General features: G+C 47.4%; 2 protein-coding genes and 3 non-coding genes across 5 annotated transcripts; 4 read left to right on the forward strand and 1 right to left on the reverse strand.

The window, feature by feature from the left end:
• Positions 1 to 9,465: 9,465 nt before the first annotated feature.
• LOC122398636 lies at positions 9,466 to 9,572 on the forward strand. The gene has a single exon (XR_006259208.1). It is a non-coding gene; the product is annotated as a U6 spliceosomal RNA (small nuclear RNA).
• A 680-nt stretch (positions 9,573 to 10,252) lies between these two features.
• On the forward strand, positions 10,253 to 10,359 carry LOC122398637. Its single transcript, XR_006259209.1, has one exon. It is a non-coding gene; the product is annotated as a U6 spliceosomal RNA (small nuclear RNA).
• Positions 10,360 to 13,278: 2,919 nt separating this feature from the next.
• LOC122398328 (barH-like 2 homeobox protein) lies at positions 13,279 to 15,397 on the forward strand. Its single transcript, XM_043398068.1, has 3 exons — positions 13,279 to 13,348; positions 14,331 to 14,661; positions 15,127 to 15,397. Exons 1-3 carry the CDS (start codon positions 13,279 to 13,281, stop codon positions 15,395 to 15,397), a joined length of 672 nt encoding a protein of 223 aa, XP_043254003.1.
• Positions 15,398 to 19,734: 4,337 nt separating this feature from the next.
• Trnam-cau lies at positions 19,735 to 19,807 on the reverse strand. The gene has a single exon. It is a non-coding gene; the product is annotated as a tRNA-Met (tRNA).
• A 203-nt stretch (positions 19,808 to 20,010) lies between these two features.
• LOC122398277 (zinc finger CCCH-type with G patch domain-containing protein) lies at positions 20,011 to 22,492 on the forward strand. Its single transcript, XM_043397993.1, has 9 exons — positions 20,011 to 20,281; positions 20,382 to 20,594; positions 20,683 to 20,763; positions 20,831 to 20,971; positions 21,081 to 21,223; positions 21,298 to 21,476; positions 21,551 to 21,820; positions 21,896 to 22,075; positions 22,153 to 22,492. The coding sequence occupies exons 1-9, from the start codon at positions 20,030 to 20,032 to the stop codon at positions 22,449 to 22,451; spliced, it is 1,758 nt and encodes a 585-aa protein (XP_043253928.1). The 5' UTR covers positions 20,011 to 20,029; the 3' UTR covers positions 22,452 to 22,492.
• The last annotated feature ends 145 nt before the right edge of the window (positions 22,493 to 22,637 follow it).

Below are 22,637 nucleotides of genomic sequence, written 5' to 3' on the forward strand. Positions count from 1 at the left end.
ATACATATTTGACCGTGACGTCGAAGCCCACGTCATCGTGAAATCAGAACTGACGCATCGAGAATCCTTAAGAAGCTTGAGAAGTACCTTGCATTACGATGCAACGAATATATTCAGCGAGACTGTAAAACTAGGGTGGACACTGTAGCCTTGATAATCCGACAAGGACTTAATTAGCATTTTATAATTTTACGTTGATAATATGAGAGATGCGTTCATTACGTACAGATCTTACGAGTGTGACGCTATGGAATGTCGCGATGAACAACCGCGCGGAAGTCGAAAGGCAGGAACGAGAGGATCGAGTTGAATTAAGGGTGGTACGACGCCTGCGTTAATAGGAATAATTGCTTCAAACGCGAAGCATATTTCCGGATCAAGGGCGTATAGGGCGGGATAGGTTGCACGCGAGTACAGGATACGCACAGGACTACGAGGGATGCGATCCTGGCTGCCTCGCCCTCCGATCGACAGGACTTTTATTTCGAGGGGAGGAATTTGTTGAATTACAATCTATGTGATTTGTACTAGGAGAACACAGTCGACGAGAATTTTGTTGTAAGCGTCATCGAATCATCGATGGGGGGTGTTTGTAACGATTCGAAATTTTGCTCGGGGTTTCGATAAACGTAAGTTCTACATCGCCTAGTCGCGAAAACGATGAATGTAGCTGAAATACTTGATTCTAGATCACACGATTTTAAGACAATCTTTAAGATCTGTCGTTGTAGCGAGAAGGGAGAACACCAGCACTCGGCGCCAGGTATCGATCCGTGCTTTTTCCGGGAAACGGCGTGGAGACCGGAAGGAAACAGGAAGTCGAAGTTTAGGAAACTAGAAACGACTGGAGGTCGACCGCCAGGAAGTTTCACGTAAAATAAATAAATTTTTTTTACAAAGTACATCGTAAATCGCGAGAGAAAGCTCAAAACTAATGAACGAACGTCTGAACTATACAAATAAATAGCAGTCCTTATCGTCATTTCAGGGCAACAGTTTCCCCGAGAACGTAGTCTTTAGAGGATCGGATCCTTCATTATTAGCTGATGTCACAGGAATAAAACACGCTTGAAAGAACTGCAATGATGCTGGAAACTCGACGATTGCTTCTTAAGAACTTTGATCACGTCGACTCTTTTGATCCGCGCTCGACTTCGAGTCTTCCGACTTCGTCAGAGTTTATTGTTCGACTTTTGAATTACTCCGCGGTAACTATTTCAAAGGTAATTAAATTTAGCGTCTTAAATACAAGCGATTAACGGATGGGAGCAGATCGATGCTCGACGGAATAAAGTTACGCTGGCAAGCTAACTTGCATGTATCGGTCAATAAATAGGACTTCAAAAGACGAAACGAGCTCGAGTACTAGGATGCAAGGAAGCAAACGCGGGCTGGCAGGATGTCCTTGATCCTGCCCGACATCCTGCTGGCGAGCCTGCAACCCTACACCTCGTGCACGTCACGAGTATGCGTTGAAAATGGAACGTCCACCATACATGCGCAGAAACATTTTTTTTTTTTCAACGGAGCCACAGATGCATTAGGCTCGCATAACTCTGTAACAATTGTTGCGTCCGATCAAGCTCGTCAGTGTCGTACCACCTTGCTATCCCGGAAATCGCGAGACGTTGTCCTTCCTAACTCTTTACCAGAGCTGGATAGTACACAGTAAGCAGTAAAGTTTAGAAGAAATACAACTTGTACAGTGTCTGGGAAGTGAGCAATATCGAGGTATTCGTATTTCTGGATCTAATTGTATGAATACTCGCAGGTTAGCGACCGTACGCCCCTGGAATTGGTCCCTTTGACGTTCAAACGTCCGCGCTTGTATCTTACAAATACCCAACTGCACTAGGGTACCATGCGAGCGGGAATTCCAGGACGAATGGACCCTCTTCGCCGTCTGGCCGTCAAGCTCCGACGAGCTTGCAAGGGTTAAGTATTCCATCGACCAGGACCCCATGCAAGACGAAATTCACCGTCGTCTCGACGGACTTGGGTACGAAGGAACGCGACGTCCGTCGGGGACCCGTCAACGTCCCGTCATTCGTCAACCGTGTGGCGCCAGAAGCATCCGCGCCACCAGGACCCCATAATTCAGGAACGACGTCCGCTGATCCAGGACGTCGCGAGTCCCGCGATATCGCCGCGCGTTCTACGCCAGCCAGGATAACAGGATCCCGAGCGTCGACGGTCCTCGCGGACGCGGTCGTTTCTCACACGGTGTCGCGAAGAATCGCGTAACAAGAAATTAAAACTGCGGGGGCCAAGGAGAAGCTCCGGAAGACCGGAAGGCATTGGAAGACGCGACACGGAGTGGTCGATGGACCGCGGCCTCCGTGGTTTTCGCGCAAAGGCGTAGGCGTCGAACGTTTCGTAAGAGAAGCGTGACAATCGACTGCAAGATATCCTGTCGCCGGCTCGTCAATGTTTATTATTTTCTATCGGTCCGCGTCTCATCTTCCGTACATCTTAATTTCGACTACGCGTCACAGGCGATCATAAAACGAGTCGCGCGTGCCGGCCGAAAAAAAATTCCAGATATTCGGATGGATTTCCGATAACAGACCGTACCTATACGTGCCCATACACGGTGTACATAACATGCATCCCCTGCAGTCGCCCCCCCCTACTACCCGTCAATGAAACAAATATTGATTCGATATTACTCGACCGACACACCGCAAAATCGACAATTTTTCGTGTCATTAGTGCTCGAAAGTACGCGTCGCGGAATAATCCGGGTTGTACGTGCCTTTGCGTTACTTGTTCGGGAACGGGATGCGTTTCGCGGATCGTAAAGAGGCTTAAATAGGAGGTTTAATGGCACGAAGCTTTCACGGGATAGCGGCGGGCGAACGAGTTAATGTCCAAAGGATAACAGGATTTATTTCAATTTGAGCTTCAAAGCGTGGTCTTGTTTACCCATCAGGATAACAGACAAGAGGTAGAGGCTACCGTTTCTATTATTCATCCTCCCACAATTGATCGGACCGGGTGGTCGCGTGATTGGTCGACGGCCGACTTGTACAGGTGTGTCGAACCAGGAATCGTTACCGCTTCCGTGTCTAACTCAAAAATTCTGATTTTTTTTTTAAACTTCTAGTTTTCCAGGTCGCTGGGAAACTATGGTAATTCGAGGCGAGCTATAATTGCAATCGGGAGACACTACCAGTGCAAGAAATGAGACCGTAAGTCTTTCGCCACAGGAGTTGAAACCAATTTCATCGAGGTCAAAGGTAGAGGTTTATTCTAATGGTTGTACTTTATATTTAAAGCAGAAGGATTTCATCCGGATCGTGATAATACTATGGATTCACCGGAGAACGCGAAGCAACGTTAACAAAGGCTGGTCCGCGGGTAACATAATGGCATCATATCCTCGAGCATGCCTAGTAATTATCCCGAGGAAGAAAGTTCCCGGGCTACGTGGTACGCGCACCGATACAGCCATAGGTATCACCGAGTTATCGTTCGCTAGGAAACAATGTTCGCGCGACGGTGTTGGTGCATCCTTGCCTCTTAAAACCAGGCAGCCTCTGGGCGTTTAAGCCCTCAAACCGTTCTAATTGAGGTTCCTCCTCGTTACCGCGAAAGAGTTACCGGAAACAATGGCTGGAACAAGTAGATGACAATTGCACGTAGGCAAGCATCCGCGCCAACAAAAGCTCGCCCGACAGTCCTCTCGTTTTGGCCGCGTATCTATCTCTCTCTCTCTCTCTTCGTTTCGTTCTTACTTTTTTCTCGTACCACTATTGTTCCCGCGGCGCAGCAACGAGCTTCAGCGTCAGATAACGAGTAACGAAGCATCCTTCTCAGCCCTCGAGATATCGAGACAGCTAGCCTGAAACGGTCCCCGGGATACCGGACGAGAGCGAGCATAACCTTGTTGGAAACCGACGCAACGAGACCACTGAAGATTAACTCGCTGGAAAACATCGCGAATGCTTTCGAAGGGAGAACGAAGGGTTTAGCTATCTCGTTGGACATCGCGGGGCTCGCGATTTAGTGCCCTGAAAACAGGATCGCGCGATAACGCGACGGAAATTCACGGTGCCAAACGGGATATCCGTTCAATTACCGGCGAACGTTCGTAATTATTTTAATGATCGCTGGGAATCGATAGCCTCGAAAGTCTGGCCGACGAGTTTCGCTTTACGGAACTAATTTAATTAGTACTTTAAAGCAGTGCTTGCGCGCGCGAGCTCGTTCGCTGATAATAAGAGGAAGGGGGGAGGGGAGGGGGTGGCGCGGGTACAGGCCGCTATCAGAGAAATCCTTTCACGTTAAAGCCATTAACGGTACAATTAGCCGCACGCTGGAATTTTTAAAAGAGAAACGAACCTCGTGAAAAGGCTTCCACCTAATTTCGCGAGAAAGGGTGAAAGAACGAAGGAAAGGAAACGGCCGTGTGTTCTCCAGGGCGAAGCGCCGCAGAGACACAGAGGGCCTCGCGTCGGCCGGAAGAAAGGGAGGAAAAATGGAGAAAAAAAAAAAGAAAAAAAGAAAAAAGAAACGCGCCGAAGCCGAAGTCGACTCCGTGGAGTTACTCGCCTCTCATTTTGCTCGAGTGCCCTCGCGAACGGGGAAACATTTCAATTAATTACTGCGTAATTAAAATATGAAAAAGTAGTCATTACCTCGCGTTTCCGCGTCGGTTACCCGGACAACTTTCCTGCTCACCAACCTAACCACCCACCCCCTCTCTCTCTCTCTCTCTCTTTCTCTCTCTTTCTCTCTGGCCCCCTGCGTCTCGATCTCTCGTTTCCGTTTGGCAAGAATCGGTTTCCTCTCTGTCTCCCTCCCGTTCGTAGGGCCGACTTTTTTCGAACGTTATTTCGTTCTCCGCGTTTTATTTCGACGGCACAGATAATCCGCGAGCACACGCGCTAGTGTCGCGGCTCTCGTCAGCGCGGGCATTAATTATGCACGTGTCAGGTAACCCCCGAGTGGTTACCAGGTAAGCAGCCTGCTAGACGCGCCCCGTGTGCGCCGTGTACATGCAGAAATAAACACTTTTCCGGGACGTCCTCACGCTTGACCCGTCGCCGACGAACGCTTCCAACGATTCCCGGAGGCCGACCTCGCCGCGAAACCAGCCCCGGACCTCGAGTCTCCTTCGATCGTCAAATCCAAAGCCGATCGAACGCCCTTAAAACATCAGCGTTAAACGCGGAGCTAATTTTCTTTCGCTTTCCATTACAGGTATCTCTATACTCAACCAATGATCTGTACGAGTGGACTCGAACTGGTCCCAAGAGGAGGATGGTAGCTACAAAAACATGAAATGGTCTTTACAGCCCTTACTAAATAAAATCACCGTTTCGAGTCTAGGAATACAATTGTAAAATTCTTCTTCTTTGCAGGGTGGAAGGTGAAACCTGTCCTTAATCAAAGGCTTCAGGTAACATAAAATTGTACTAGTGGTGTACTGGTATCTACTAAAGGCATTTCTACGGTGCAAGACGATTATAAAATTGACAATCGACCGGGAAGATCGACTCGCAGTTCGAGCGTGTTAACGTCGCTTCGCGTTGGATGATAATAGCGTCGGGCAAAGGGGGTCGAGCTCTCGTGAACGTGAAAATAAGCCTTAATCCGTTGTGTTAGCCCTGCCGCGAGGAGATCTCTCGTTCCGGAGCAGCAGGGGTGGCTCCGTCGACGAGCCCCCGCCCGCCACGCGGCGCTAACTTTTCAATCTCGGTCGAATAATCCGTCGGGAAGCCCCGCGGTTACCTCGGCAACGATCTGGCCTCTCATTGGCCCACCGGTCTTCTCCTACCGACTACCACCCCTCTCGCGTTTCTCTCTATCTCTCCTCGGGCCTCCCAGCTACCACCCTTCTTTCCTACCGTCGCCCTCTTCTAGCGATGGCTCTAATTCGATTACCGTTCGCGGGCTCTCCATTAGAACCGACCTTGATATTCATCCCTTTGAATCGACCACTAATTGACACTGGAAACTATTTACCAGTCGCGTATGATACCATGGAAGTATACAACTTCGGTGTGTTTTGATAACAAAGAAAATAACGTGGAAAGTTAGAATTAGAACTAAGGGTAGGATTTAATAACGAATAAGTTACAATGTAATTGTTGATAGAAGCGATCGTCGCTTGCAAAATTGACAACAGTAGCCTGCGACGGCGTCGTTCCCATCGCTACCCTCCTCCTCCCTCTGTTTCACTCGAACTTCCTCCCTCCGTCTCTCTCCGTCCAATCTTGCCCACCTTCTCAACCTTTCTCGCTCCACCCCTCCGTCGGAGTTCACCTCTCTCGGTTTCTAACGGCGTTTCCGTCGTTCTCTCCGCAAACTGGAAACCCTTCGTCCCTCTCCGCGCCCACGTTATATACCTAACCTTTAGTCATCGCTTCTCCTTGCTCCTCCCGACCGGCACTCCCCGGCGCACTTAGCCCCGTGGTTAACTTCAATGAGCGGATAACAAGCCACCCCTCGACTTTGCCCTGTAATATTCACTCGTATAAATGGACCCGCGGCTTTGTCAAATCAACTGTCGCTTGTAAACAAGCAACCCTCTCTCGGCGTCGATGCTTGCCGCGCGAATCTACACCATCTTCGTGGTATCTTCGCGACACCCTCCCGCCAGGTTTTAGGGCCCACCCCTGGCGGTACCCTTTACCCTCTGAAACCGATACGGATCGCGACTCTTTGTCCATCATCAGCCATATTCTCGTATATACATTTCATAAGATATAACAACTTTAAAATATTTTAGTTTGCTCCTTTCTTCCTGGATTCGTAACATAGAATATTCTGATATTATAATCACACCCTATTCAACTTTCGTTAATAAAGAGTCACTTCACCCTGACACGTTCGAATAATTCTAAGACCACGATTATCGGACGATTCCGACTAGTTGCCTATCTTTTGATACGCGAATTTAATGACCGATCTAAGAGCTTCCGCGAGAATTCACGGATTATTAATTTCGTAACTTGTATGAAAGGCCGCGCGGAGGGGTGGATTTTTCTTCGTTTAATACGATGATTCTTCCGTTCGATGGGACCGTCATTCTTCGTCGCGGCGCGAGGAAAAAAATTCTCGTTTAATTCCTCGACGAGTGCCGCGAATGTTTCCGTCGAATCTCGTTAGAACGAGAAACGGGGGACGGATCTGCGTCGTCTCGCCGCGCTGCGAGCATTACCGTAACGTAAACGAGCCAATCAGCCCGGCTTTGTAGCGGCAATCATCCCTTGATTATACGGCACTTAGCTCGAAAACAGGGTCGCGGCTTCTATCGGACGATCGGTTTCGTCTTTGACAAAACACGAGGGGGAGCGGATAAATCGCGCCGGAACGAATTCCCCGGAATAACTCGCACGCAAACCTAACCGGAGTCGTTCAAAGCGAAATCAAATTCTTCGCGGGCGAATGACTCATTCCTGTTCGAACGCCTTTCTCTTTGGTATCGTTCTAAATTAACTAATATGGCCACTCGTGGATAATTGCTACGTGTATAAGTTAAGATTAAGGACGACTCTATTTCGATCTCTTATTTACTTTTCTTTTTGTAGGATGACGACGTGAATGGAATAAAAATTCCGCAAATCCCGAGATGGTATTTTCGATGGAATAAACGTTCCCGTGGATTGAAAAGACGAGCACTTTTGTGCCTGGCGGAATCGCCGCGGCGTTCGCCATGGAAACACGCGCGTCGAAACTCGAAAGTGGCCATGGGGTAAGAGTGCCTTGTACGAGGCACTGAAGAGTCTGCAGTTACAGGAGGCGAACAAACAGGGCCGCCTTTCAATCGTAATTGGAACCGCGGGAGCCTGACCAACGTCCGTGTTCAAGCACTCTTTTTCCCATAACCATCATTCTTCGAGAGTGTCTCCTCCTCTGCACGGAAGAAGAAGCACAATAGGCTGTATATCCAGCACAGGGGTTTGCTACCGAATTTCCATGAACGAGCTCCTCGTGATTGTTTCTACTTTTCAGGGATCCGACGCGTCTTAACGAACTCTGACCTCCGGGAAGGATTTGGAAAAATTTCTGTTTTTTTTTTTGGAACAACGTTCTTTGACGCGAAACTGGTTTATCGAGAGAAAGAGCGTTTAACGCGGAAAAACGTGAGTAAATCGACGGGATTATAATTATTTTTCTTTACGCGTCTCCGAAACGACGCGCCTCGACGTCTCGAAAGCGTCGCGGGGGTCGTCGTTAGCGGGCAGGAACCGCGGAATAGAGAGAAGACAAAGTATAGAAACGATAAGAAGCAACCGAAAGGGAAAATATAAATGAATGCCGGTAGATTCAACGAGAAACGAGAACGTATACATCCCGGGACCTTTTGCTCTGTTTAACCCGTGAACTCGTAGCAATGGGCTGAGCAGATACCAACCCTCGCGTTTCTCGTCTTCCCTTTTATTCGCCACGTTTTTTTTCTCTCCTCCCCCTCGAGAAGAAAACATTGCGCGAACGACTTTGTACCCTTTGGTTCGAAAAACTTTTGAATCAACAAACGGTTTCGAGCAAAAGTGGAGAGGGGAAAACAAGTAAAAAAGAATACAAAGAATTCGTCGGCGGTAGGGAGGAGAAAATAAAAAATATTCGATATCAGGAATATCGAACCGCGATTGTTAGTCGCTGTAAACAGAATCGTTCTTTTCGATCGCACCTCTTTTATTTCCCGATGGGAAACGAGCAGGCTGCCCCCCCCTCGTTTTTCGCGGATACGGCACTGGACGATGCTGCTCCGCGCAGAATATTCAGATCGACAGTTATATTCACACGCGTGGTCGCACCTCAATGGATTTTGCTTTTGCCGCGATTGTTAACGATTTCGAAGCCCTTGTGGCATCGCGGTTTTGATCCCTCCCTCCTCCCACTCGTTCCTCCTCCTCCTCTTCCCTCTTCGCCTCGCGAATCATCCCTACCGACTCTCACTGTTCTAAATCGCTCCACCGTGATATCCTCTCCACTGTTTTTTTTTTATCCGTATTTACCAATTCGTCTCGACTCGATCGACGACCGCGACTCTATTATTGATAATCATTCAGACTCCCGGGGAGCTCGCGGTAGATCGAACTTCGTTCGTCTCGTTCCATCGAACCAGATCCGCATGCCTCCTGTCGAGGAAAACCCGTTTCCTTTGAATAATTACGGCTCTTTGTTCCTCCCTTCGCATCTAAGATTACGTGGAAAATAATCAGATTGGAGGGATCTCGCGATAAGCGTGTTCATATTAACTGTATGGAACTTAGAATCGAAGCTAACATAACAGACAGTAGTTGAGAGTCGAGCTTCGAAAGATATAAGTATTTAAGATGTATTGATATTGTAATTTCTGATTGTGAGTGCCTAACTATAGCTCACACATGTATGTCTATGTACGTGTCACATGTCTGATATGCTTTAAGGTACCTAGATGGCCTACGTTTCTCGCAAGCGTTCCAGTGGCGCCCCGTTTGTATATATACGACCTCGAACGAGGGTACTAATGTACTTGCTTCGGCAGTACATATACTAAAATTGGAACGATACAGAGAAGATTAGCATGGCCCCTGCGCAAGGATGACACGCAAAATCGTGAAGCGTTCCACATTTTTTGCAGTAATTTCTATTTTATTTATTTTCTACGAATTTCTTTTCCTATGATCGGTAAAATAGACATCTTTAGGGGATACGATAAATACTTATATATTTACCACACCTTTTTTAAATAGCATTCCTAATAAGTTTTTGATTAAAACATTATTAATTTATCCAGAAAGTATCAACGCCTAAGTCTTATGGTAGAGTGAATTGTATTAGAGCGCTGTAGGTCGGAATCTACTTGACCTATGGTTAACAACTTATAAATAATTTAATCTCTTCGAGAACAAATTATTTTTAATCACTAGCTTCTATTAAATATAAAAGATAGACGTATGAATAACATATAGGCAATAAAATTTAAATAATTATATAACATTTAAACATAGAATCGCTTTCCAATCTCGCGCCTATGTTGCTATATCGTTCAGAGAATTTAATTGCTGATATTTATTAATAATTTCTGTGGTTAGTATATTTATGTTATGCAACAGTTTACAATAACGCGTGCGCATGGGCCAGTCCTCCTGAACAGGTAAACCTTTCAAAATGGCGGCTACCTCGCATCACAGGTGCGCCACAGGGGTTAGTACGTTCTAGTTGCCGGGAGATGGCATATCGGAGCAAGTTTCTCTCGCAAGTGTTTCAGGGGGCCTTCGTTTCTATATATACGACCTCGAACGAAGGTACAAATGTACTTGCTTCGGCAGTACATATACTAAAATTGGAACGATACAGAGAAGATTAGCATGGCCCCTGCGCAAGGATGACACGCAAAATCGTGAAGCGTTCCACATTTTTTGCCCGTTTCAGTAATACTATTACGTCAATAATATAGCGTTTTCATTACTTTTTTTTATTCTTAGCGATATCTTGTTGATCCTTGTATATAATCTACGCGGCAATTACGCGTTACTTGTTTAGAATATCTAAATACGCGGCGGATAAGAGTAATTGAACGCGTTTCTATCGCTAATTCGCGATCGTCCCCTGTAGTCCCGCGGTATAGAAAAGAGATTCACCCCCGTAGTCGAATCCCATTTGTCCATCGCGCCCGGAGGTGGCTGGATCGGGACGAAATTTCGTGTCCCACGGGGGAGCAAATATCGCAAATTACCGATAACAATCGCCCGTCGAGGGGGATGATTTCCAGGCAATTCGCGACCAACCCTCCGGCCTAATTTCCATTGATTCGGTTCCGTGTAAATCCCGACAGATGCGATCAGCAGCGTCGAAATTCGCCCCAAATTCGTACCAAATTCTGCATCTTCCCGGTCCTATTTATCGAGAATCCAAGAATACATTCGAGCAATCTCTTTCCAGGTGGAGCGAAAAGACAGCGATCCAAGGAGGAGTTCCCGACGTATAATCCACGATTTGATATTCAGTAATTGACACCTTTGAAAAGGTATCGAGACCCTTGATTCTAATTGGATTGGACACGAAATAACGAGCGCGGCGACGACGACGGGGAACCGCGCGTGCCGCGTCGAAAATTGTCCCTACCCCCGAAGAGGAACGTTCTTTCGTCGAAGTTATCGGTATTGTCTTTGTTTCCGCGACTCGACGGCACTCAATTTATTCCGTCTTCATGCATTTATTCCACCGTTTGCGCGGCACCGAGGCCCTTTTCCAGCGAGCACGAAGAAGACGCCGGGCCGCTTTGCTGCCCCTTGAATTAATCCCCTGCATACGTTAATCCTAATGAATTCACAAACGCGCCCCGTCGTGTCCGACTACGGGGGTACGCCGACGAGGGGTTCCGCTTACAGGTGCCAGCACGCAAACTCGAGGCCACGAACCGAGCCATTAAAATACCACCCCACATCGACGTATCCCACACGGACGCTCGTTTCCTCTCTCTGCACGCTCGCGCGAGGTCCGCGCATTTTATGCGACGCCACGCGGTGTCGCGTTGCCAAAAATTCCACGAACAACCCCCGTCACGGGGCGATCGATAGGGTAAATATTTATTTATTCGTTCGCACGGTCTCGAAACTCGGCGGAAAAACGAGACCAGCGGTCATTGCATCGTCTTTGTAATATCTACTTGTAAAGATTCAACGATATCGTAGACGTATGAACGAACTTGGAACGATGATCGTTAGAATATCTCCGCTAGAAAGAATGTTCACACCTTACTCGACGCTTCAGCGATCTTTAGAAAACGCAACGGGGTATCTAGCGAATTGATAAAAGCAAATATCGAAGGATAATTCAGGCAATTCGTTAATTAAGCAACGCAGAAAAGAAGATCTCGGGGTCAGCGAACTGGATCGTCGAAAGTTCAGCGCGGCTGATTTTACAGAACGGGAAATATTTAGGTATAGAAAGCGAGGGAATACGCGCGCGGAGCCATAGAGTCGCGCGAATGCTCCCCGGAAGATAAGTAGCGACGCGATGAATAGAGTAACGGGGCGCTGCGAAAACCCCCGGCACGGAGAAAAGGGTCTCGCGGAAGGGGGTTGAAGGCGGTGTCGAGGATTGGTGGTTTCATGCATCATGCATATTTACGCTCACATACTAGCCGCGCAAGATGACGGAGCGGCCCTCCGGCGAGTGTTCCGCAAATTGCGAGGACCGTATTTATGCAAATGCTCGAGCGCGCGTTCGCGGCGTTCTCTCGCGCCACTTTCCCGCCGCTGCGTTCCCATCCGCCTGAAATTGACTTCGTTAGAGTCTAGCCTGTACGCGTTCTAAAAAAAAAAAAGAACCATTCGTCAAGGAATAATGTATTTCGAAGCGTTCGGATATTCCCTTCGCGCCGTTTGCCGGTGACTCGCGGCGCGGAAAAGTCGAAGCCGCAAAAGGGAGCGCGTAGAACGCGGGAGGAACGTCGGTTAAACCGCCGCCCCGCGGAGGAGGAAGAGGAAGAACAATCTCGATATCACGGCGAGCGACTGTACCCGGCATATTCTCTCTATACTCCCGGAGAAACGTTTCACATCCAATTTGTTCCTCTCGTTTCGCGGTAATCGCTCGCCAATGACTTTTCTCTCTCTCTCTCTCGCTCTCTCTCTCTTGTCCCCCACCCACGGGTTCGGTTGCACGGAACTCGATGCTCGCGAACCCCGTGCGCTTCCCGAAGCGTGCACCGAAATCCCGCTAGCCTCGAATTTCCGCTACACTCGAGCCGCGTCTCCGTCAGGGGTTGCCGCCAGAGCCAACCCCTTTTCGCGCAGGCCGCTTTCGCCCGACCAATGGCGTCGAGCAGCCCGCGCTTTCCACCCTTCGTTGGCGAGTTAACGCGACCAATGGACGAACCGAGAGCCGCGCGGAGTGGGGGTGGCATGGCGCTTCTACCCCCAAAATGGCTGCGAAATCGCGCGGGCATTAGGCAGCCCGTTCAAAATAAACGGGCGGATTAATTGGAGCGGGGTGGCGCGGCGCAACCCCTGGCCTAACTCGCGTGGTAACGCTTCCACCGCCCCCTCCCCCCTCTCGTCTCCGGGGAGAGGGTGGTTCGGCAACGTGCGATCGACGACGACGACGACGTCTATGCCAGGCTCGGATAGGCACATCCGGTCATCCCCCGTGATCCTCGGTGACGCAGAACGACGCTGGGCGTCCGCACGTTAGCATGAAACTCGAGTCCGTTGCTGAGGTGTTCTCGCGCCGATTTCTACGTTCCGTTCAGCCGATACGCGCGATCCGGTTCGTTTGAGGTACTCGCTGGCCCGCGGTTCCGTCGGTTGGTTCTTGTTCGACGAGAGGAGTACGATGATGCAAGAGCACAAGTCGTTTCTAATAAGGGATCTTCTGGGTGACGTTCTGTCCGAGAGGGTGCACGGTAAGTCAGTGACGTTTCCTTCGCTCGTGATACTCGGTGTACCCTGCATTGCTGGCTAGTTGGCGATTCATAGTCAATGAAACACGATTGTTTATAGTCGCTGCAATTATCAATTTAAAGGGCGAGCCTGTTTATTCGATCGCCAACTTACGAGCAACGCACAATACGCGGGTTTGACATTTGTTGAGTGTCTGAGAGAGCAATCGATGTCTGGACATTATTTTATGAGAAACGATTCAAACTGTGCTTCCGTCTACCCCCTTGTGAGAAAGCACCATGCTCGGTGAGATTATAAAGTCAAAAAATCGGGACTTCTATCGGGCGAGAAGGCAGTCGCGTGGCCTGTCACCGGGATCCTCGTTACAGGGTGCCCCCGCGGCGCGGTTCTATTATTTTTAGTCGGAATTCGCTGGCCCCGGGGCGTCGAGGGCTCGCAACAGGGTTGGTACCCCATTAACGACGATCCTACAGATGGCTCGAGCTGCGGAAGGATTCGTTAGCGCTCGTTAGAGCGAATTTTCGTCGTCGATTATCGCGGCCCCCCCATGAGCCTAGCCGCCTTTATTGGCCAAACGGGATTCTGGACAAGCGTTCCCGTAATTGAGATCGTTTAACATAAACCAGAGACGATCGGAATCGATCGGGGACGCGTTTGCATTGTTCGGATAATCGACTTTGACCGAGCAATCGGTCGGACGGTGAGAAATTGGATTGGACTTATCCCCGAGCTCTCTTTAGCTACCAACTGACGTTGAACTCTCGATCCCTCCTGCATAGTCGTTATTTTAATTGCACCCTACGATTGTTGAGTTAACTGGATCTTGTTAGGGCGAAGATACCTAAGTTTGTACATAGAATTCGTGGAACAGATAAGCTTGGATCCTCCAAGCAACGCTCTCCCTCGCAGTAGCAACGTTCTCTTCTTATCCTAAAAGAAAATCTCAATTTCGTGACCTCCATACTAACCGACTGCTTGTTTCAGAAGACTCTGAGGACGATTCCGCCGTTCATTCGGACTCCGAGGACACGATCGACCCCGGAAGCAGCCCGTGCACGCGGCTAGAGAGTCCTCCGCCAGCCTTGTCGCCGTCGCCTGTGGCAGCGACTTCCGGCAAGTCCTGCAACACGACCAGCGGTCCTCCCAGCGGCAGGAAGCCCAGGAGAAGACGAACGGCCTTCACTCACGCCCAGCTCGCCTACCTGGAACGGAAATTTCGCTGTCAGAAGTATCTGAGCGTCGCGGACCGCAGCGACGTCGCCGACGCGCTCTCGCTCTCGGAAACCCAGGTCAAGACTTGGTACCAAAACAGAAGGTCATTATTTCTTCTCGTCCTTAACGATCGTACCCCTCTGTTCCTCCAGTTTCTTCATTAATCCTTTACCCTTTGCATCTCAATTTTGTTACCAGCAGCTCCCAGCGCTTGTAAATTTACGTTAATTAAAAAATAGGGGAATTCAAACAAATTCAATTATTTGATTTATTTGATTTATTTACGCTATTGTATTTTGTCATTTTCGAGTGTATGATATCCCAGTCTAAAACTGATGTCGTGTCACGCTCGGCGTAGGAGTGCAAAGGGTTATTTGTAAATGGAAATCAACTTTTAAAAAAGCAATGAACTAATGGAGGATCAATGGAACGGGTTAAAAATCTATTAATTTAGACAATTCTAGTAATCGAACCTTGCGATTAATAACAAAATCTTGTTGAGAACGTTAAAGTAACGCGACGCTTTTGAGAGGGACATGTTTAGAATGGCGGAAACGCTTGATTCCAGAACCAAGTGGAAACGACAGAACCAGCTGAGACTGGAGCAGCTCCGGCACCAGGCGACGGTGGAGAAGGAGCTGCTGGTCCGAGGCGTGGGTCTTCATCACGGTAGCATAGATGCCTACTGTCCACCTTACAACGCTCAGACCCAGACCCAGAGCCATCAGCCACCGCCGCCGCCGCCTCCGGCGCCGCCCTCCGCCTCGACGGCCGCGTTCCTCTCCACCGCGGCCGCCCTGTTCCGGAACGTGACCTACGTCCATGGATGTCCGCTCTAACCCGGCCGATCGCCGCGGTTCCAGGATCGTGTCTGCTTCCCGGCCGCCGGCGTCGAGTCCTCGACGATGGCTCTTCCCGGATCACCGCGGCCACGGATCCTCGAGATCGTGAGTCGCTACTGTTCACAGCGATTTCTGAACCATTGCACCAGATCGTCCGTCGGCCGTCTCGTCGCCGCGCTGTGCAGGATGTCCTGGTGCAAGGGGTCAGGGGCCGCCATTGTGCGGTGAAGTGCGCGGATTTCCGTATCGCGGGGGACCCTCGGGCCCTCGAAACCCCGGACTCCATCTTGGAATTGTATTCCCATGCTCGTCCCCGCTGGCGAGACAGTGTACATATGTAATTACGAAGTTGGTCGGTAGTCGTAGCCGGTTTGTTATCGCCTCCGACGCGTAAAGGGAAACACGGGAACCAAGTATCGCGACGATCGAGGCCTTTACTGCCGGTTTTTTTCTTTTTCTTCGCACGAAAGCCCCCGCCAGAGGAGCGAGAAAGTCTTAGTCGAGTCGATAGCGAGACGAGTTTTCGTAGCTGTGTTATAGAATCTTAGGCAGTCGTAATTGGAACAAGGAGTAAACGTTTATTAAGATTTGTGCAACGCCTCGACCACCAGCCACCCTTCACGGTCGATTTTCGTTTAGAGATTTAGTTCCTCACCGCTGATAATCGATCACCTTCGCCAAACTAGTCGACGATCTATCGTCAACCGAAGAGTTCTTGTAGATAAATAAATTATTATCGAACAGAACATGCAGTCTTGTAATTATTGAACTAGACCTTACAGAAACATCCTCCATTTTCGTTTCGAGCTTCGTTGCGTATCGATATCGATCCAAAAAACGGTCGTTTTTTTGTTTCGCTGAACAGTAACCGCATAACGAGACCCGTATCGGGAACAGCAACACTAATCCGCGGGCGACAATGGGCACGTGGCCAGGAACAGCCGATCCGCGAGCCCCGAGCGGAAAGTAATTGGCTGAAACCGATACAAGTCGAGTGCCGGTGCTACTCGTGGCTGGAATTGGCTGGCGGATTTAATTGAACGGAATCGAACGGGAAAGAGAAACAGAGAGAAACAGATTGCAAGAGAAACGGCAGCGATTGTCGCGATGATTTCTCGCGGCTGCCGGCGAACTACTCGCGTTAATTGGAGGAGGAGGGAGATGAGCGGAGAAGAGGACGAGAAGTGTACGATCTCTTTACACGGATGATTAGACGACATTACGCGAGACACCGAACGATCCCTGATAACGATGTCGTTAATCGCTTTCCTTTGCGTCCGTCCTCCGACGACGCGAGGAGTAGAAAACTCCAGAAACTCGTACGATTGAATTTCTCCAAAAGAATTCGATCGATCGTACATACGAGTGTCTCGCCAATATTTAGGCGACCTAAAACGATAGTCAATTCTCGCTAACAGAAACGTTTACGCTGGTGTTTAATGGAGACTAGTTTCGTTCGATACACGTTCCTCGAGGAAAAAAGGCGCGGGGATGCAAGAAGGAGAGGCGAGATTCCTTTCAGACGGTCCCCGCGCGTCTGGTCCTCGAACAACAAAAAAGACCAGATACGTGTTGCCGAGCGTGAAATCACGCGAGCGAAGGAAAAGTTCTTGCGACCCCTCGTTCCTTCTTTAGTTCCTTTTCTGTATCTCCGCTCGAGCACGCCGCGACCGCGGAGGAAACGAGCGATCCCTCGCGCGTAATTACTCCGCCATAATGAATCGCATATTATTCGTGATAATCTCCCGTCACTCGAGCATTGTCCCCGTGGTCCGTACCTCGCCTCCTTACTCGCTTCAAATTCCGCCTTTTAACGCGTTCTTAACCCCGCGAATTTCAATCATGATTTTTACTATCCATGTTTCCCACGAAATTAACAGTTTCTACAACGCAGCTGCGATTGTCTTGACAAAAGGAACATACAGTTGGTAAAGTTTGATGCAGGAAAGCCAGCGAACGGAATAAGCAGTTGCGTGTCGATGGAACGCGATCGCGTATCCCGTGCACTCGAGCGCGCTTTTGATCGTGTAAACGTCCGCATTTTACTCGTCAATGACTCGCTCTATCCCAATCAGCAGCCATTCTCCGTGGAAACGGCGGCGATCGATGATCCCCCGGTGGATCCCAGGCGAAAGAGCCCAGGGACTCGAGCGAGATATCCTGGGAGGAGAAGTGGCGTCGCGTGTACTCGGCCACGTGCGTATTGTCGTCGAGCGAACAACCGTGTACGCGCGTGCATACGTGCGTAAGTCGTGTTGGCACTTGGACACGCGCTTCTTATCCCTCTTCGGTCCGCGATGCGCGTCTCCACCCCCTTATCCCGCGGAGAGCGTCGTCGTTAAATACTTCACGGGGTGCTTGGGCGCATACGTTGCCCGCTGAACCTTCGAGATCGGTAACCCATTGAGACCTACAACAATGGACGAATTCAGGCATTCTATCCGAGCCTCGGGAGGCGTTTGACTTTCTAGATTTTTGGAAGAAACCATTTCTATCGAAGAGAGACCGACCAACCCCGTTAAAGGGAAACTCGGGGGGGGGGCGAAGAAAGACTCCGTACATGTTTCTAATTCTTCAGATGTTAAAAAAAAAAAAAAAAAGCGGCGGAGTAATTGCTGGAGAAACTGTAAGAGAGGAGAGAGGTAGCGAGCGATGGCTGACTGCGCGATGGTAGCGAGAAGAGATCGCGGCTCCGTTGGTGGAAGGCAAAAAGCAGAGGTAAAAGGAGGAGGCGGGGGTGTGGGCCGCGGAGGGAAAAGATGGGATCGCGAGAAGGAAGGGCGTGAGCGAGAGTCGGAGCGTTCGAAAGAGGAACGGAGAGAGTGGCGAGAGTGGAGGGTGCAAGGTGCAGGGGTGCACGAGGGCAGGGCCGAGTGTAACGAAGCTCCGACTTTTTAATTGGAATATATTCAGAAAGCGGAACGCCTTTTCATCGCGGGACTCGATGCACTGAATACAGCCTGAATCAACGCGGAATCAACCGCGCTTGCAACGAGCCTGCTGTGCACCTGCAAACCGGGCCGCGTCTCTGCATTTATACGTAACGGATGCATAGCGGGCGCATAAAATAACCCGCGAAAAACGTGGCCCCTCCCCCTCCACTCCCATCGCCGCGCAACCTTCTCCTCTCCCTTTTCTCTCATTTTCTGCCACGGCTCGCCGACATCCACGGACGTATAATCACCCTGAAAATACGATAAGTGCGAGCAGACCCGGAGATTCGCCAAGAGGTTCGCTTACATCGCGGCCTGCCCGCCCCGACGATCCTATCCGCGCGCGCGACTCTGTCATTCATCGCACGGATATTATTTATTCCCGTGAAACTCATTCTTTCCGCCCTCGGAGGCTTCTGCTTTAATCCTTTCGGCGTTGAATACTTCTGACGGAAGTGTCGCTACCGCCTGCGCCTCCAGACGTCGAACGAACCTAACAGAGACAAGTCACCACGCTGAATTTCTGATAACTAAAACTAACAGTACCCGGTTTCATCATGCTTTGAAATCGCGATAAATATTGTACAATTAAAACGCAGTTCTCAAACAGAATAATACTTGTTATCCGTCGATAGCTACACGCAAGTTGCCACCGTTTGCGTTTAAGTGGCCTCATTAGGAGCACGCGAACAACTGTTTCTAAACTCGAATGGCCTCTCTGCGAATGCATGCTCTGTTTACATTTCTTCGATTGTTCCAAAGATCACTATAACACGAGTGGATTGTTCCTCTTCCGTTCCTGCAAGATTAAATAATATAAATTAGTTAAACTTTACTTCGCGTGAATGCTTAATGGCCAGGTATCAGTAAAAAGAACTGCGCGTTACGTTCTTTTCGCTGGTCGAGAATAAAATGTTTAAAATATCTTGGAAGCACGCGTCGTTTTCCGTAAATTTATTTCAGCGCGAGGGTCGCAACACCTATCTATCGCGGAAAGGTGGTAGCTATGGCAGCTTCAGTTTAATGGGCTGTTTGCTTGCAAATTGCGGTATCGCTAAAGGGCAACAAACAATTCACAACTCGTTTTAACTTCCACATTTCAATTCCAAGAAGCTTCAAGTCCCTCCGGCGAGCGTTACATTTACATAATTGTCTCTTGCTCTCTTTCTCGTTCGTGAAATCCGTGCATCTCTTCCTCTCCTACGGTTTGTTCGATTTCTTCGCGATTATTCTGAATCCTTCGTAGTTTATGGATCTAAAAAAATAAATACTCTGATTAGAACAACGAAGGAAATTAATATGAATAAAATTCGTGCATTTCATAGAAGCCATTTGTTTATAGAAACATAAAATAGATCATCATCGTTATTACACAATTTTATAGTTAATAAAAAAAACATTTGCCCCGGGTGAGGATCGAACTCACGACCTTAAGATTATGAGACTTACGCGCTGCCTACTGCGCTACCGAGGCATTGATATCCGTCATTTTCTTCCAAATTGAAGAGAAACCTTTCGTTAACAATAAACCTATGATAAATAAAATATTATTATAAACACCACATTGCAATCGTTAACATTCAATGTATAAAAAATATAATTAAACAGTTCAAATATAATATCTAAAATTCTGTTAAAGATGTCGCCACGTACCGGACTTCACCCCTTTAGTGTTGGTACTGTGAATTGTATTCACATGTGGCTGTGCGTTAGTATGCGTAGGTGGAGGGGCAGTTTTCTTGGGGCACCGGTCTGCAATCTGGTACCGCTGCTGCGATCGTTAAGCTGCACAAAACGGCGGAGTTTTCTAAATGTAAACTGTCATAATAGCTTGCCGTGCAAATTGCCATTTCTTAAGGGTTTGCTAGTCGGTTCTTTTTACCGCAAACAGATCAACATGACAGACGCGGAAAGTTTAAGGGAAGCAATCGCACAATACGAACAGCAGGTAGGGCGATCGTTTTTACGAGAAAACAATATAACCTTAAGAACGATTATTACGTTTCTGCTTAATTTATATACTTTACAACGCTTATTCGCAACGTTAGTTGACACAAGTTCAGGCAACCCTATCCACGAAGGTATCGGGGGCCGACAGAGACAATTTATTAAGCTTGGAATCCGATATACAAGAACTAATTAATTTAACGAAAGAGAGCTTGCATAGCGTCGAAACGGGTGATACAGGGAACGAATCGAAGACGGAAAGTTTAAACGACGAGGACGAAGATCCACTAGCAAAGGAGTATACCTTGTTTAAGGTGATTCTTTTAATTTGGACCGTGCAAATGACTGCAAAGAATTTGAAAAGATGATTCCTTATATCGTTTTTGTTGTATAATTATTTAGGCGGAATTGGAGGAAGTCTCAAATGATTCTGAGAATAGTAAGCAGAATGAACAAGCCAAGGGAGCTTCAAACAATATAGAAGTCAGTACGCAAGTATTCTGTACGGCATAGCAATGACACAATTATACGGTGCAAGTTCATCTTATAGGAAGAATTGAAGCAGCTCGAGGGCATGAAATGTAGAGCCCCACATGGTAGCAGTTGGGGAGGTATTGGTTACCATAATGCTATGATATGCTCAGTTTATCAGACTGATGTTACAGAAATAAAGAACATGCAAGATATAAAGGTAAGAGAAAGTTAATTTAAATGTATCATATATCAATACAATAATTTTATTTGCCTTTGTTTACTTCCTACGAATCCGCACATTTAAATATGATGTAACTATTGTTTAGGTCAGAGTACTTTTCTTAAATCCAACACACAAAGAAATGCTTCCATGCCCCTATTATTTGAATGGAAAATGTAAATTCTCTGATCAGGATTGCAGATTTTCGCATGGTGAACTAGTACCATTATCTAGTATACAAGAATATAGGTAAATAAATCTATTGAAATTGACTGTCTAAGACATATAATCAAGAAATATATATATAAAGCCCTTATTTGTAGGGAACCTGACTTTCAAAGTATAAAAATGGGTAGCAGGGTACTAACAAAACAAAAAAATGAATTGTGGCATAGATGCATTATTCTAAAATTGCCAGAAAAAGATGGAGATGTTGTTCGTGTTAAATTTGAAGCAAGTGGTAACATTACTGAAACGTGTTTGCAAGATATTTTGCCACTCGGTCAGTATTCTCTTAAATAATCATATATTTGAAGTCAATGCTTTATATTTACATCATGGGGGCCATTATTGTAGATGATGCAGACTTAGAAATGTCAGATACATCCGATGATACGGATAATGAAACAGATTCACTGGAATATTCTAAAGAGGAAGTAATTCACAAGTCTCTCCTTACTTTGGAGAATAATGCATCGTTGGGAAATTGGGAGAGACATACGCGTGGTATAGGTAGTAAACTAATGGCTCAAATGGGATACATAGTAGGTACTGGTCTGGGAAAGCATTCTGACGGTAGAATAGAACCGGTCGAAGCAACTGTATTGCCTGCTGGTAAATCTTTAGGTATGACTTCCTATTATACGTACTATTATTTGTAATAGATAAAAATATATGCAGAATGAAAGTATTTGTTTTTAGATCACTGTATGGAATTGCGAGAAAACGCGGGTGGGGATAAAAATCTATTTACCGTAGAACGTAGAATGCGGAAACAACAACAAAAACTAGAACAACAAAGGGAGAGACAATACCAAAGGGCAAAACAACAAGAAAAAAAAAATATATTTAATTTCTTAAATACAACCTTGGGTAATAAATGTACGTCTAAAAATTGCGCGCATCCTACAGTATATACTTTAAGGTGTTTTATTAAATGTTTAAATAATTGTTTATAGCTGAAAATGAAACGCAAACGAGTACCTCAAAAAACAAGAACGATCTCAAAACAGAATCGAATCGACAGTTGAATGTAGCAAGCTTTAAAATTGGGGAAAATATTTTGAGGTTAGAGAGAGAATCGTCCAAGTTAAAAGAATCACTGACAAGGCATACAAAGGGCAGTGTTCTCTATAATAACATTGTCATGAAGTATAACGAGAAACAGAAAGAGCTTGTTGATTTGAAAGCATCGGAAAAGAATATAGCCGCCGAACAAAATCAACGAAAGAACAGAGCAAAATTGTCTATATTTTGATGATCAATTCACTTTTATACAGTACACAAAATGTACCTATGTATATAAAACGATATAAATAAAGAAACCTTAAAATTTGAATATGTTTAATTTCTCATATTTATTATTACCTTTTATTTCTAAGTTTCTGTAAAGCAAATTTAACCTGCGCTTCGTGTCTGCACACCCATGGACATCACTTTAATG

The sequence above is a fragment of the Colletes gigas genome, unplaced genomic scaffold, assembly GCF_013123115.1.
Source record: "Colletes gigas isolate AHSC1104 unplaced genomic scaffold, ASM1312311v1 Colletes_gigas_Sc00011, whole genome shotgun sequence".
Taxonomy (NCBI): domain Eukaryota; kingdom Metazoa; phylum Arthropoda; class Insecta; order Hymenoptera; family Colletidae; genus Colletes; species Colletes gigas.